This window comes from Branchiostoma belcheri, unplaced genomic scaffold, assembly GCF_001625305.1.
Source record: "Branchiostoma belcheri isolate BF01 breed outbred unplaced genomic scaffold, Haploidv18h27 scaffold59, whole genome shotgun sequence".
In the NCBI taxonomy this organism is placed as follows: domain Eukaryota; kingdom Metazoa; phylum Chordata; class Leptocardii; order Amphioxiformes; family Branchiostomatidae; genus Branchiostoma; species Branchiostoma belcheri.
In genome coordinates, this window is record NW_017804231.1 from 1,846,797 (window position 1) to 1,862,197 (window position 15,401).

Here is a 15,401-nt window from a genome sequence, read left to right on the forward strand (position 1 = left end):
AAAAATAAGCCGAAGCCTAAATCTCTAATGGGAGAGCACTCGTAGTATAGGCGGATGGTGAGATATTCTAGTTCCTTTACGCTATCCGCTTTTTAAAAACCTATAGCCCCTAAAACACATCCCCATTCTAGCCTGTTTGAATGTAGAGTTAGATACCAGTAGTCAGAATCATACGAAATTGTCTATCATCGATAGGAGAAATTTTAGATGGACACACGTGATGATCAACGGAGGAAGCACAAGATGGAGGAAAGAGGATGCGAGAGAGAATATTCCCCATCTATCCCCCGTATCTTTCTTTCCATTCGATGAGTCTGAAATTACTGGTAGATTTTCAAATGCCTTGCTATATAACACTTTCCGACGAAGGGATTTTACATTGGAAGGTAAGAATGTATGAGGTAAATATATTATACGGACTCCAAGTAAGATCGGGACTGTTTTGTTCATACGATTTCTCCCTTTGCCGTGCCGTGGCCAAAAAAATGTTCTCCATAGCCTGTACGGTGCGTACGTGTTTCTAACTTTCCTCGAACAGTTTTGATTCACTGCACAGTGATGAAGATAGGATTATAGTTTCTTCTTTATCAACTTCAAGTTTACACGTGACTAATTAAGGTTCTTTCTCGCAAGTTCATGTCCGAAGGCTAATTGCAAACTGAACAAGGACAATGAGTACAGAATGTAGTGAAGAATGGTATAAAACCATGTGCTAACATGCAGTTCTACCTTGTACTAATCTAAGGTTCTATCTCTACTTAATATATGCACTAATAACGTATGTATACGTGAAAGAGAGAGAGGATATGTAATACAATGTACATAAACAGGTAGGAGAAACATGGCAACTACCATTCTATTTCGACTTCTAGTCAAGCTATTACGGGGTTCGACTTCTTCTCTGGAGGCAAATGAATTGTCCGACTTTTTGAAAAATAAATGGATTTGGGGATGTTAGCAGTAATATAGTTTGGTGAGACGTGAAAAACGTGAAAAATATCAGAGAATTCTTTGAACAGTAACATGTGTTCAAAAATACTATTGTGATAGAAGCCGGAATACTAGTACAAGTATGCCAGCATTAGGTAACATCCGACTTTGTAAGAAATAGGATAAAACGAAAATGAGATTCTGCGCGAGAAAAATTAAGGGTATAGTTAAAGGACTTATTATTTTCTATACCAGCCAATCCACGAGGAAAAGCCAAGTGTAACAGCCGAAATACACAACGTACTACAAAGATATGGCGGCCATGGTCAAACAAAATGGCGGGCGATAATATATAAGAGTGCGTTGTATGTACACTATATCATCTGCTCATTCTCACTTTAGTTTAAAAAATCTAGCCAGGTAACGTTTTGGTTTTTTTACGCCTTAGTAGTTTGTCCCGAAGAAAAAAATGAAAGAGGTGGAATTAAACCAGCCTAAATCCACAGAGTTGAGTTGCAATGTTGAATGTACCTTTTTTGCACACTTACAATATGGAAGCAGCGCGTGGTTTACTACACATTTATATATGTTTACCTTTACCTACCGATTATCATTATGAATTTGGACATTTTGTGATATTTGTGGAATGAAGTAAATAGACTGTGCGATTCTCTGTATTTTTGTGATTATTACTAAAACGTATAACTGGAGACTGTCGTCAATTTAAGCGAAGACTTTAAGTATACAATACAGATCTATACATCCACAAGAAGAAAGAAATTCTACCGTTGGGTTGACCGTATTTGTAGGAAATTACCCGTATACGGTTTCACATGAAGCCATTGTCGGCAATGGAGTACATATTTCAGCAATAGAGCTGAAATGAGATTGAAAAGTAAACAAGATTATTCTATTTTTACATCAATTGTACAATTTTACATTTAGGTTACTACATGTAGCCGGCGTAGCATTATTTTACTCTTTTCTCATCAAAATGAGTAATTGAATCATGAACATTCTTTTTGCTTAATAGTTAAGTATATGATAGTAAACGTGGTTGAGAAAATGGCACAACTTGGGACAATATATTGCCAGAGGATCGAGTTTAAACTCAGATATACATACTAATATACTGGCGGCCACCATTTTTGGTCATAGGAGCACACAGTTGTATATAGGGTCTCCCATAGCCGGTCAATACTCATCTAACAGATATTTCCATTATTTCGCCAATATGCGCGGAAATGCTACTTTTAAAGCAGAGGTTTAGGCTTTGGCTTATTTTTTTTGCGTGTTTTTAGGCGTTTTCATCGGGCGTTTGTAGGTTGTTTTTTTTTACGCCAGCTAGTGGCAAATGGTTACTGCCTGGCCAATTTGATACTCGGTCTTCGCCTTTGCGGCACCGAAAGATCTGCTTTGAGATCACGGAAATGCCCGCTACGTTGCAAAATTCAGCTATTTTTGTCTCTTTCTTTTTCAGCTGACAGAAGAGTCTATTGTGGACTAGAACACTAGCCGTAGACACATTTTCCACTGTACTGTGAGGCCAGGTCGCCAGATTTAAGGACCATAAATGTGTACCAGCGTAATCAACTCACCTCTTACGTACACCACTCCCAAACCGCCGGTTTGTTTTTCCAGAAAATTCCGTTCCGGACAGAAAATGCTCACACAGGAGAAGAAAACGCGCTAATGAAGAAAATGCTAGAGCAGGAAAAATTACGTAGACATTCAAAGAGTTCTTTCTTTTATCATTTTTTCCGGCGGTGAACCAAAGGGGTCAAATGCAAACCAATTGAATATGATGCGTTCAATTTTTTCTTACTTTTATTTTCATCTTCATCAGATGTTATGTGGAAATATTTATAAAGATGGAAGCAATATGAAATGTTATCATTTTCTTGGTAAAATGGCGTGCAAATAAATAAATATTAACGGTCAAATAGTTGGTGCAAAGGATACAGTTGCCACGCCCTGTGGCGCAAAGAATTGTGGGAGAGAATGTTTCCGTACCTTATTTGGGCCTGTGGAAGGGCCTTGAGAAAGTTTAGATAACCTCAGGTAACCTTTGTGACGTCATAGCGACCTTTCCGGCCAACAACGCGTAAAGAGGCGTAAGGCCATGTTGATGTGACTATATGGTTTATTTAAAGATCAGTGCCGCAGTAAAAGGTAATGAACATGAAGACGGAATACAAGAAGGCGACAGCAATCGGAAGAGCGGGAGGAACGGCTATTCAAACTGCGTCATGCCCGATTATTCACCGGACAGGATTTTTACAAAACCGGTTATGAAAAGTCTGGTATGTACGCTAAGGGTTTTAGCCGGGTTTTCCTCCGCTAATTATTTAGCGGTTTCAACCGAGTTTTAAAAGTCTGGTATGAACGGGATCTATATGAATGACATTCACGCGCGCATAAATTTTCGCCCATTTGATAAAGAAAATAAAGTTTTTGTAAAGTTTTACTGTAAATCGTACCAAGCAGCTGAAAAATGAGCAAATATAAAAATAAAAAGAAATAAAAAAAAATATTTGAAGATGATACTAATGTTGTAGAATGACAAAATTAATTCCGGATCCAAAAGAATCGAAAAGAAGATATAAAGTGAAGAAACGCCATACCATTACTATATACTCATTTGTTCAACATCACCGTGTACTAGATTTCATAATAAAGGCAACTTTTTGCCAAAACTCTTTATTCGCACGCCCGCATCATGTCGTCCTTATATTATAATCGACTCAACATGCATGGTCTAAAGCACGGAGGTAAAAAATCACATGCCTAAAGTTCGCTGAGGATTTGGCGCCAATCGGGTGGACCTTTGTATCATTTGTCAGCGGAATTGTTCCAAAGTTTACCCAGGACCAATAAGAGGCAGTTTAACTGTTATGTAGATAGCTTGTGACGTCAGTGGATGTGTAGTTTTTTTAGGTCAATGACCTGAGATGACCACTCGAAGGAATCGGACAATGGATCCCTGCAAGGGAAACTGTAGGGAGTTTTAATCTCTAAACAGTGTCCAGTTTTCTGCTCGACTTGTTTTGTGGGTCAGGTCAGGTAGACAGGCAGACCAGTATGATTCTGATGTTTTTACTGTCTTAATAAATTGGATCAACCCTGTCCCACGTCATACTCATATCTGTTAGGCAAAATGCCAAATTTTTGCTTGTTTCATGTCATAGGCTGGTTCTAGCCGTTTATGGGCGGTTCCCCAACACAGTATAAAAGAGACGCTTCGCGTAGCTTGTTTTCGAGGTACATGTATTTCAAATGTTCCCAGTATGACGACAAAAGTGTGCTAAGAAATGGCAGATATGTCAATATCAGACAGATTTCTTCATCCATAATTCTTTTTGCGCCTTGCAATTACATTTGCACCATGCCGATTTTTTTTTGAATATTTATTATTTGAGGCGTTCCTCCAGGCATTGACGTCACGAAGCTCCCATCATTCCTTTCGGGTATGGCCGTGACCCTAAGCAGGTGAAGAAAACAGAGTTATGCAATTTGTTTGTTTGTGACTCTATTTAATCTCAACAAAGCTCTAATCGGCCCTTTTCATACATTTCAAGGGGGTCACGGGATTATTATAAATGAATGAAAAATGCCACAGTATATATAACAACAAAGGTTACGTCTTTTTGTTTTCATGGTCGTACCAAGGACATTATATGCATCCACTTTACTTAAAATATTTGTGTAATTTGAACCTGTCCACCGTCACAAGTGGCAGGTTTGAGAAGCGATTGTAAAGAGTAGAACAGTATCTATGGATTTAGACAATTTCTACTCTTTCCAGCCGCTTCTCGAAGCCTGGTAGAGGCTACGTAACGAGCTGCCGGTGACTCAAAGGCGAACTGACCTCGGACGACTTTCGGGGACAGATTTGTTGACTATGTATGAATGAATGAATTCTGAGACCACTCTACCGTATGATGCCGGCTGTAAACAAGCTACAAACGATTCGCTGTGCAAAGACTGAGAACGGAGTCAACGTAATATTGCCATTGATATCGCACGCTTTCTGCGCTGATGGCAACTTTCGGGGGCAGTTTTTTTTTTTTTACTACGAATGAATAAACAAACGTTACGCATATTCTAGATGAGCAAAATTTACATACATGACTGTAAACAATCTCCAAACGATTTGCTACATGTAAACACTGAGAGCCAAACGGAGTCGACGTAACATTGCAATTGATATCTTACGCCTCTACAATGATGGCGACTTTTGGGGACGGTTTTCTTGACTGCATGAAAGAATAAATAAATGGATGGATGATTGAATGGATAGATGAATGAATGAATGGATGGATGGGTGTTTTTTGGCGTATTTTATTACCTGGATGTCTAGCCTTGATTGACGTAGTGAACGTAACATTGCAATTGATTTGATATCGTACGCTTTCTGCACCGTTCTGATGTTTTGATACACCTACTGTTTTGATACACCTGCTGTTTTGATACACCTGTAGCGCACATCTGTGGTCGGACCTGTTCGCGGAAATCGACAGGAACGTCTTGAAAACAAGCTGGACGTGCGTAGGCGGGGCTTATTGTTCGCGCCTTGGAAAACATCCTGTTTTCATAGCTATTTATGGAGCCGGAGCGCGCGGTCCAGTCTGTAGCCTGGTGACAGACCGTCGTGGCTCCCCGATCTCTCTGCCTGCCCGCCAAGCCTCCCGCCCAGCGCACGCTAGGGGTTTCAATATTAGTCACCATCCAGTTTCAATGAGTTTGCACATCAGCAATCTCCTAGCTAGGCTAGCAGATCGTACAATGGCAAGACAGTATCCATTGGCCGCTGGACATTGCTCTGACCAAGGACATTAATTGCTCTGACCATTGGATATATTGTACTTTCCTCACTACACCCAGGTATAAAATGGGAACCTGACTTTGGTTGGGGAGGTAAAAGGTGGTGGAAGGAGAGGGATTGGTTCTTTCTTGGGCCTTCCAATACTGATCAATACCGTGCCCTGAACAGTGGATTAACAGCCCACTTTTATTGCCCCTACGGCCTGGGACTGCCGCTACCTATAATGTATTTTCTACATGCCCACAAGAAAAAAAACTATTTTGAAAGCAGCCTACTTAAGAAGCTAGTAAAAATGGACTAAGTACATGCATCGCCAAAACCAATCTCCAAGCAGATTCAGATGGGGAGCTATATTGGCCACCGTATTAAAACCATTGGCCGCCGTAGAATCAAGGCGAAAACAAGGACTACAGAACGGATACGCAAATTTATTCCGTAAACAGAGAAACTCCTTCTTTCTCTACAAACAAGCGGATTACAAGGAGAAGGCGTCTTCTGATGTCGCCTCCGCCATGAAAGCCCAACTTCCGGCTGTTTGTTTGTCAACAATGGAGGACGGAGACAACAATGTGCCACGCCCTTAATCTCCAAGCAGATCCTAGGGTAGCAAAAGGACAGTATCAAAATCAAATTGGCCAGGCAGTATCCATTGGCCCAAGAGGGTCCAATTGGCCACCAAAGGTTGGTGCGGGTAGCGACAAAAAAGGGGACATATATAAAAAGGTAACAATCTTCCCCCTCAACCTCTGCTTGGAGAGTAACACACCCTACCGTCGGTGACAAAACACCTGAAGGACAAGGGGGGGGGGGACCTGGAAACATCTGCAGCTGTTTGTATGAAACCAGACTCATGATGTCCTCGATTCTACTAATCTCCAAGCAACGAATAGACAAGACAGTATCACAAATTGGTAAGACAGCAGTATGAAATAAAAAAGTTAAAACTCAAAATCCTCAGAGACATAATTTCCTCTTTTCGAGAGACAAATTTGGTTATGTTTCTGTTATAGTTTTGCTGTAAAGTCAACTCTTTAATTCTCTTACAGATTCATGATGGATGGGTAACAGTGTTCTCCCCCAAAAGAAACACCCCAATGTTGGTTGAGAGACCTTGCTAAATCACAGCGTAGGGGGCCCCTATAGTACTGCCTAGTGAAACCACTGCTTGTGTTCAAGACACACACATACATACCTATCTACCACATAAAACTACAAAAAGTCATTGTATGCAAAAATACTGAAATGCATCTTGACAAGGATACAGATTTCACGTGTCAATATTGTTTATTACCACAACAAAGACTTTTCATGGTAACTTCATGGATCTGATACCAGTACTGGACAAAATACAGGTAACAAAAGCAGCCACATCAGAATGTCTGTCTCCTCTGTCATATCTGATCACAGTTCATTGATATTCATCTACCAATAAAATAGGGGGCAGGGAAGTACAGTCTAACCTGTACAAGTGCCCACCTCTACATAAGGACCATCTAGCCAATGTGGCCATATTTTGGTGGTCCCTTCAAAACTTTCCCATTGACTAAAGCAGTAGGAATCCTGCATATGGTAACCACCTGTCCACATACTAGTATGTTTTTGTAGTTCAAAGTGGTAGTCTTGAGTAGCTTGGACTCTTGTTTGTTACATTTTTCTTTGGCAACAGGCAAAGTTAGGAATACCTTGAACAGTTGCCCTTCTTGAATTGGGCAATTCTGGTGAGTCACTACTAGTATGAGGTCATAGTAATGTATTTCATACTTTCGGCATTTAAAACCACAAAGACACAACCCTTAAGATGAGTCCTATATATTCCGGGTGGTACCCCCAAAAATTTACATGCAGGAAAAATTTGACATCTGCAGTTTTTGCATGCTTGCATGCGTAAACAGTGTGTACTTCAGGCTTTTGCCAGTGCGAACATTGGTTCTTAGTACCTTAAATTCATAGGTAAAGTAAACAAAACAGAACAAAATATGAACAACAAAGGTGGGGACATATCTTTAGGGACAAAATAGGCCTAACTGCCAAAGTTGCAGTGCAATATTTGTTGAAACATGATGGTTTTAAATACAACATAAAATCTTTCTTCCTTCCATCTCATCTGAAATCAACATTAAAATGTGTCTGAACAAGGGCTTGAAATTCCGAGTTCTCCAAGGACATTTTCTAATCGCCTTGGTTCAACTATCTTACTGCAAGCTTAACCCCATAACTAACACAAATACAGGTGCTAAAAAGTACCTTGGCACAGTAAAGGTTAAACTGCCTGATTTGACACATTTAACGTCCTTCCTGCTGCCTTGCCCCATAACCAATACAAATTCCGATGCCATACTGCTTCCCTAGCTGGAGGAAGGTTAAATGCATCCAATGCAATTTCAGGGCCACAAAACAAAAATATTCTGGGTGAGGAAATCTGTCTGATATCAACATTTACTGCCATATAGTGCCATATATTATCACATTTTTGTCATAATTTCATACTTGAAACATTTGAAAGAGCATAGCATCAAGGTTTGTGAAGCATCATTTCATTTTTGGGGTACCGCCCACAAGTAGCTAGAACCAACCTACAATAGAAAAGATGTAACCATCAGTAACATTGCATGTTTGCCTCACAGATATCAGGATGCTATGGGATAGGACTGATTCAGCTTACTACATGGAAAGAATGAGCAGAAAATTGAGTTTGAAAATCCAGTTTTGTCGCCCTGAAATTGCACTGGATGCCTTAATTTAGTTTAAAGCTAGAAGTTATTTGCGAGGTTTTTGCTTGGTCCTGATGAGTGGGGTGGGAGGGGTGTTACTGGTGGGGAGGGGGGCGTTGGAGTCGCTCCCCTTCATCATGGGTATCAGTTGTTTCTTCTTGATAATCTGCAGTGCCAGCTTCGTGTTTCCTGCAGGGGGATAGAGACAGATTGTAAGTACAAATGTGTTTGTTCAAACACGCGTATTTGGGGACAGCCACACACTAGACATGTAACATTTTTTGCACCAAAAATTTAAATATTTTACTATGTTTACCAAAGGAAAACATTGTTTTTCCTCCATTTCTTCTTCTTCTGTTCCAAACACTAACCTCTGACCTGACCAATGGCCTCTTTTGTTGACGTCTGTCACCATTATAACTGGTGTTGGGTTACATAATGTTGCAATCTCATACATGTAGTAGGCATTTAGACTCCTGTCACCATATACATATATGTGAATGTGTAAGAATTAACAGAGCAGACCATATCCGAAGGTAAACATTATGCATTTGCTTTGCAAATGTTACCTTTCTAGTTACATAATATATGTTATGAAATAAAATATTTGTGTCTGTAATTTACTTTCACTTTTCAAAATATCTGGAGGAGACAGCATTGTGAATAATCGTGTACATGTATAATATCTCACCACTTTGTAGCTCCAGATATACACCCAGCATTATTGCTTGTGGAGGGATCTCATTGGCTGGAATCAGGGAGGCAGCCTGTAAAATAGAACAGAACTTAACTGGATTAACTGGCAGCAGAAATCAAGAACTGGAAGGATGATTTGCAAGATTCACTGTTTCTTACATCAGAAGAGTGTTTTTTTTAGTCCCAACATCTTTGTTCATTGAATAATACCAATGACTACTTTCCTTTCGTAAATGCAGCAAATAATCTATTAGGCCATGTTGATTTGATTATATGAATGACATCCTCTGGGAACGCAAAATTTAAAACTGATGCGAGCATGCAAATGAAAAATAAGTTTGCGTGGTCACAAAGGATGAACAAATGACTAACCACACCGAGTATTGTATGGAAAATAATAAACTCTTCATTTTCATTTCTTTACATTTTCTTTCCCTTTGGAATTGATTTTGGCATTCCATGACATTTAGTAATGTTTCCAATATAGTTGGCAATTTGCAGCATATATTTGCTCATTTGCAGCTGCTTTGCATGATTTACAGTATGGTTGTCTTGAAAACCCTTTTTTGAAAACAGACAAAAATTCATGCGCAAGGGGATGTCATCCATACAACCAAATCAACATGGCCTTAGACATCTAAGGGTAAAAAAATTGGACCATAAGGCCACACCAATTTAATTTCTTGGTTAACGGATTCGCCGCTTCATTTTTTTCTGATTTACAAATAAAAATAAAAATTCAGAATCAACTGCAAAATGCTGATATTTTGCCCTGAACAGTTGAAAATAGCCCTTTTCATCCTAGTTGTTACAGTTACTCCATCTTTCAATGCAACGGTATCATCAAAAGTTCAAAATTCATTGTTTAAATTGTCAACCAGCCTGGTGTGTTGACTACATGGCTCCTATCGTACCATTTTGGGCCATAATAGGATGCCTAGGCCTGTTTTTATTTTTTATTTTCGCCCGCCCGCTCCATTATTTTTCTAGAAAAATCCGTTAACCAAGAAATTAAATTGGTGTGGCCTAAGGAAGGAAGGAAGGAAGGAACATGAAGCTGTAGCCTTACTTGATGTAGACACTTCTTGGCCTTCTCAAACTCACTCCGTAAACAGTGTGCGCTGGCCAGGTTGAACATTAAAGTGGACTTGGCTGACTGTAGGGAGTGGGGGTAATACTGACTGTGCACAGCTGTGGGGAAGACAAGGTTTAACATTTAGCATTAACATTCTGTTTCACCTGGACACTGTAAGAATATTGGACATCGAACAAGACTACCGGTACTTCCTAAGAGGGGTGAAAGATGCTATTTACATCAGGGCCCATCACCCTTCACTCAACCGCATTGTTTATCGGATACTTTTGACCTAGTGTTGACGTCATACTTCAGAGAAGCCAGGGGACAAGTCTCACTGGGTCAGTCTACTGAGAAAGACCAGAGTGATGTGGTTGGCTTAGGCAAATCCCTTAATTCTTACATCTACTGAAGAAAAAATTGGGACCAAGGAAAAGTGGTCATTATGGTCTAAAAGCTTATAGAGGTGGTTGCTTGGGTCAGTTTGACTGTACAGGATTTACCTTAAGTGAGTCTTACTGTACCTACCCTGGCTCTCTCTTTCCTCTCCTTCATCTGAACCTTTCCCCTTCTCAGCTGAAAAAGAGGAACATTAGCATTAATGGGATGTTTGTACTGGTCTAACATAAAACCATTAATATCTACATTGGCCACTATAGCCTCTGGGTTTCTATTGGGTGCTTATTTTACATGCAATAGGGCGAGTGGTAGAAACTGAGGAAAGAGGAAGGGGAAAAGAAGGACCAAACTTACTTGCGGTGTCCACAGTGCCAGGTATAGAGACTGAGACGTCACTAACATTGTCAGGGTTCAGGTGCTGGATGGCTTCAGACACCTGGTCCAGCGAGATCAGGGCTTCAGCTGCGTACAGGTGACCCAGGAACCTACAGATAACAACATTACGTTTCACCACTGAAACAAGGCCTCATAAAAATACTTGTAATGTACTTTCCCACGTTTCAATCTCAAAAACTCTTCTGCGCCAGAATGTAAAATTGTCTGCCTCTCAAATATACAAAGAGACCAGGGGGTTGACTCGCTCAATCTCCAACAGTTCACAACAGTGAACAAACCCTGCCTTTAACCTCAATTTCTCATCCAAGACCTAACCAATCAGATCTGTGACATTATCTGTATCTGTATAGCGAGCATAACCGTCCTTCGGCATGACACATCAGCTTTGCAGGCATGGTGACCTCAGCCCTACAAGAACTGGTCAATGTGATTTTCTTTGCAACATCTGTGCCCCCTAGTGACTAATAAAGGTACTGCAGTATGGACTCATCTCAGTATATACTGTAGACAACGAGAAATTCTTAGGAAACACCAAGTCCAAAACATTGTTTAAAACTATTCAGTGATAATACCCCGACTGTACATGTACTTGGTGGCAGCGAGTTCCACTCTACTATAGTCCTTGGAAAAAACAAGTTTTAAACACCTCAATCCTTGGTGGATAACTCTGGTACTTTAAGACATGACTTACTTGAGGGACCCCGAGAGCGAAGGTTGGGTGAGAAGTGTCTGTGCGTGGTGGAGTGCTGTCACGTTGTCTCCCAGTCCTAGCGAAACGTACGCACTGCACGCTAACACCGAACACCTGAAACAACAAAATGTTTACATGTAAATCATGTGCATGTTATACGTACACAAGGATCTTATGTGATGGTTGATTTCAGGCTGAGAGTTTAATCTGTCCTGCAGCGAATTATCTGTGGTGACAAGATCAGACAGAGAACAAGAAACCCACAGGAAAATTTCCACCCTTACCTGAGGCTTGCTGCCTCCAGCGGCTTGAGAGGGAAGGCAGGGGGTGCTGCTACACACCCGCTGTCTCCTGGTAATGACCTGTGGGGGGGGGGGGAGACAGACACAAGTCAGGCAGTGGCAGAAATACTTTTTTAAAAAGTTCTGCATATTGGAAATACTTTCTGCAAATACACAAGCCTCCATACTACAACCTTCTAATCTAATAATGCCTATATTCAAATCACATACAGTAGAATTTTTATATAGCAACAACAGGAAAGAAGTGCAACTGCAGTCATATCCATGGAGGCCAACACCATTGAAGGGCGCCTGCATGGGGGGTCCCGACAACGCTCTATGTTGAATTTGGAAATCTCTCTAATACTTACCCATCAAACATGTCTCCTGAGTCCAGGGCGTGGCTACCCAGCTGCACACCCGTCCCAGCATGCCCTGTGCTCCCAGCATCCTTTGCGGCTGACTCCTCAGGCAGCAGCATGGCGGCGTTTTTCAGACAGATGGAAGCGAACTCCAGGTTGGCTACCGGGATGGCAGACGACTGGCCGTTTGGGCTGGAAAAGGGAAAAACAAGTGTCCATTTTATACAATGTATTTTCATTAAATTTTATTTATTTGCACAAATAAAAATATGCAAAACAAAGAAAAAAATAGTGTGCAGGAGGAGGAAAGAAGCCTGTAAGGTTTGTACAATGTCCTCCTCCTTGAAAAATATTAATCATGAAAGTAACAAATGATAGCTGATTTTTGTCCATCAAAGATGACAGATTGGGCAAAATTTGTGTCTGTCATGAGCGACAAAATTCCTTCAAATGATGGAAAGACAGAAGCTGGCTAGGACAGTGGTTAGGAGTGATGAAGCTGCCTTACGTGAACTTGCTGCCCTTCTGACTAGGCGACATGACGACCAGTTTCCTGTGGAACCCTGAGCCCACCACTCCCTGCGAGGACATCTGTTTCTTACTGGGGATGCCTTTACTCTCTTCTTCTGGGGTCTACAGGAGTAAAAAAAAGATTAAGAGTACTCTGAACTCTTTAATAGACGTACCGGGACGTTTATTTTTTTTCGCCTCAAAATCCACCCGGTACATTCTTATTTTAGACGGTACGTTTATTTCTTTTTTCAAAATCGGAAAAGTTCCGGGAAAATTCATTCCATTGTCGGCACAAATTCCTGTGAATTGTCGATGAATTGTCGATCTCGCCATGACGCCACAAAGAAAACGTTGTCATTAGTAGAAAATCTGACACCCCGCTGGCGTTTCACAACAAAATTTTCAGATAAACAACTCCGACTATCTTTGTTTACATCGTGAAAGCTCCGATACAAAAACTCCCGCCGGCCGCCGCGAAGAAACCGCATGGTTGCGGTTTGACGCTAGTTTTCGGCAGCTCGGCGGAAAAATAAACCATCCCCAGAAGAAATGTTACGCATGAAAATAACAACTACAACTTGTTTTCCTCGTTGTATGAGTTTTTGAGGCCGTAAAATGTTTAAAATGGTTAAAATTTGCTCGAAAAAACGGCTCGAAAAGCCACGGCGAGAAAGACAAAATGGCCGACCTGCTTTTAGAATAACAGTGGTCAAAGGTCAAGATAGCATCCAAATGTATAAAACATGTACTAAGTACATATTACAGTGCTAAAACGATACTTTAAACGCATGAAAAATATTTTTCGGCTACAACTGAAATAAAAAATCACTTATATTTTAATAAGAATAATTTTCAAACATTACTGAGAAATTTTCCGAATTTATTGATTTCTTGTGTAATATTGTTGTTTCTATGTATGTGCGGTTGGATGCTGTGATTGTAAAGATCCTTTACATTGGGAGAATCAGATGAGATATTAGAGATTATCACGCTTAGTACCCGAGTGTCTCTCAAAAATTGTTTTTGAGTGGAGTTTATAGACCTGATCACATTTTTATTTGTTCAGCTGTGTCAATATGTGATTTGTTTGGGAAATAGGATTTGGTTTAGTTTTTAATATACTTTTATTAATGTCAGTAAGTACATCTTTGGAATAACTTGCTCAAAGTTCCAGGTAGTAAATACATGTACAGTTTGTATCATGTATTTTTCACTTGTTGAACTTGTGGAAGCACCGTTGGCCCCCGGTTAGGGGTCATCCGGGGAACCTATGCCCAATTTTTTCAAAATTAGGGTGCTAATAGAACTTTTTTTTTAATCTTGAACCTTTCTCCTGCCTTATACATCTGCAATTGTACAGAAAATGTAGAACTGAAGTTGCAGGAAATTACCTCCATTTGTGTTTGGAAAAGACAAAATGCAATAGCTTCCCCCCATGGAGGGGTGGTTTCCAGACCACCCTCCTCCACCCTGTTCTGAATTTCTGGGGAGATCCCTGATATTTATAAAGTTTTGAAGATTTGTTGGGGGAATCATATTCAAGGGGGTATGTTTATTCAGGACCTGTCAATAATTGCAAGTGACAAGGTCATACAGACGTACACATATATATATATACACCATGAGAACACATTTTTGGAGCATAGACGTTGCTTACATGTCAATTTTTAAATTTTCCGGGGGGTACTTTTATTCCAGGGGGTACTTTTATTAGATTTTGAAGATTTGTCCGGGGGGTACTTCTATTCCAGGGGGTACTTTTATTCGAGAGGTGAGAGTACCTGGCAGCAAAAATCTCATACGGCATGTATACTTCATGATGTCGCAATTTTCATTGTCAGAAAATGTGTTATATATATATGTGTCTGCTTCATTGCATTCTGTAAAATTAATAGACTCACATGCTTTGCATATTTACATTCATGACATCAAATCTTGTTAATTTAAGTTAATCAGAGCTGGCCAAAGTTGGCATAGATTCATTTATGCTCTTTTCTCTCTTTATACCCACAGGTAAACTTCGCCATGTCCACCCTGAGATGCAAACTACAGCTAACCCAGTCGTGGAAGGATTGGGGTGTGCATTCATGTTTTGCAGCCAAGAAAATTGAAAAACAAGCATGGAATGCAACAGCATCATGAAAGCGAAGAAAATAAAAAATAAAAAAGCAAGACTAACACAAACATACGTGATAGAAAACACACAAGTGAATAAAATTCCTTACACAAAACATCACTGTTACACTACATGTATCACACAGTAAAGTTATAAAAAAACGACCAGCATCATATAGTTGAAACTAAAAACATATTTGAAGTATTATAAGCTTGAATATGCTGCTCCTGAGCAGGAAATTTGTTCTCTCTTAATAGAAGAAACCATATTTTAAGTATCAATAAAGACAATCATTAATATTCTGTGTGCAAAAATCCACAGTTTGCCCGAAAAGGTGCCTTTTGCATGCATGGTAACATAAGCCTTTCCTGCTTGTTCCGATGACCACAAGGCCGGAGGCTACCTC

General features: G+C 40.2%; 1 protein-coding gene across 1 annotated transcript in view; it reads right to left on the reverse strand.

Moving 5' to 3' along the window:
* Window positions 1-8,016: 8,016 nt before the first annotated feature.
* LOC109482138 (CCR4-NOT transcription complex subunit 10-like) overlaps window positions 8,017-15,401 on the reverse strand; it is a 12,518-nt gene continuing 5,133 nt past the window's right edge. The window contains exons 11-19 of the mRNA XM_019784837.1: window positions 12,875-12,999; window positions 12,376-12,558; window positions 12,008-12,085; window positions 11,724-11,837; window positions 10,991-11,121; window positions 10,766-10,813; window positions 10,232-10,353; window positions 9,158-9,233; window positions 8,017-8,655 (exon numbers count right to left, since the gene is read on the reverse strand). Coding sequence (XP_019640396.1) covers window positions 8,513-8,655; window positions 9,158-9,233; window positions 10,232-10,353; window positions 10,766-10,813; window positions 10,991-11,121; window positions 11,724-11,837; window positions 12,008-12,085; window positions 12,376-12,558; window positions 12,875-12,999 — 1,020 coding nt within the window. The 3' untranslated portion in view covers window positions 8,017-8,512. The remainder of the gene's footprint in view (window positions 8,656-9,157; window positions 9,234-10,231; window positions 10,354-10,765; window positions 10,814-10,990; window positions 11,122-11,723; window positions 11,838-12,007; window positions 12,086-12,375; window positions 12,559-12,874; window positions 13,000-15,401) is intronic.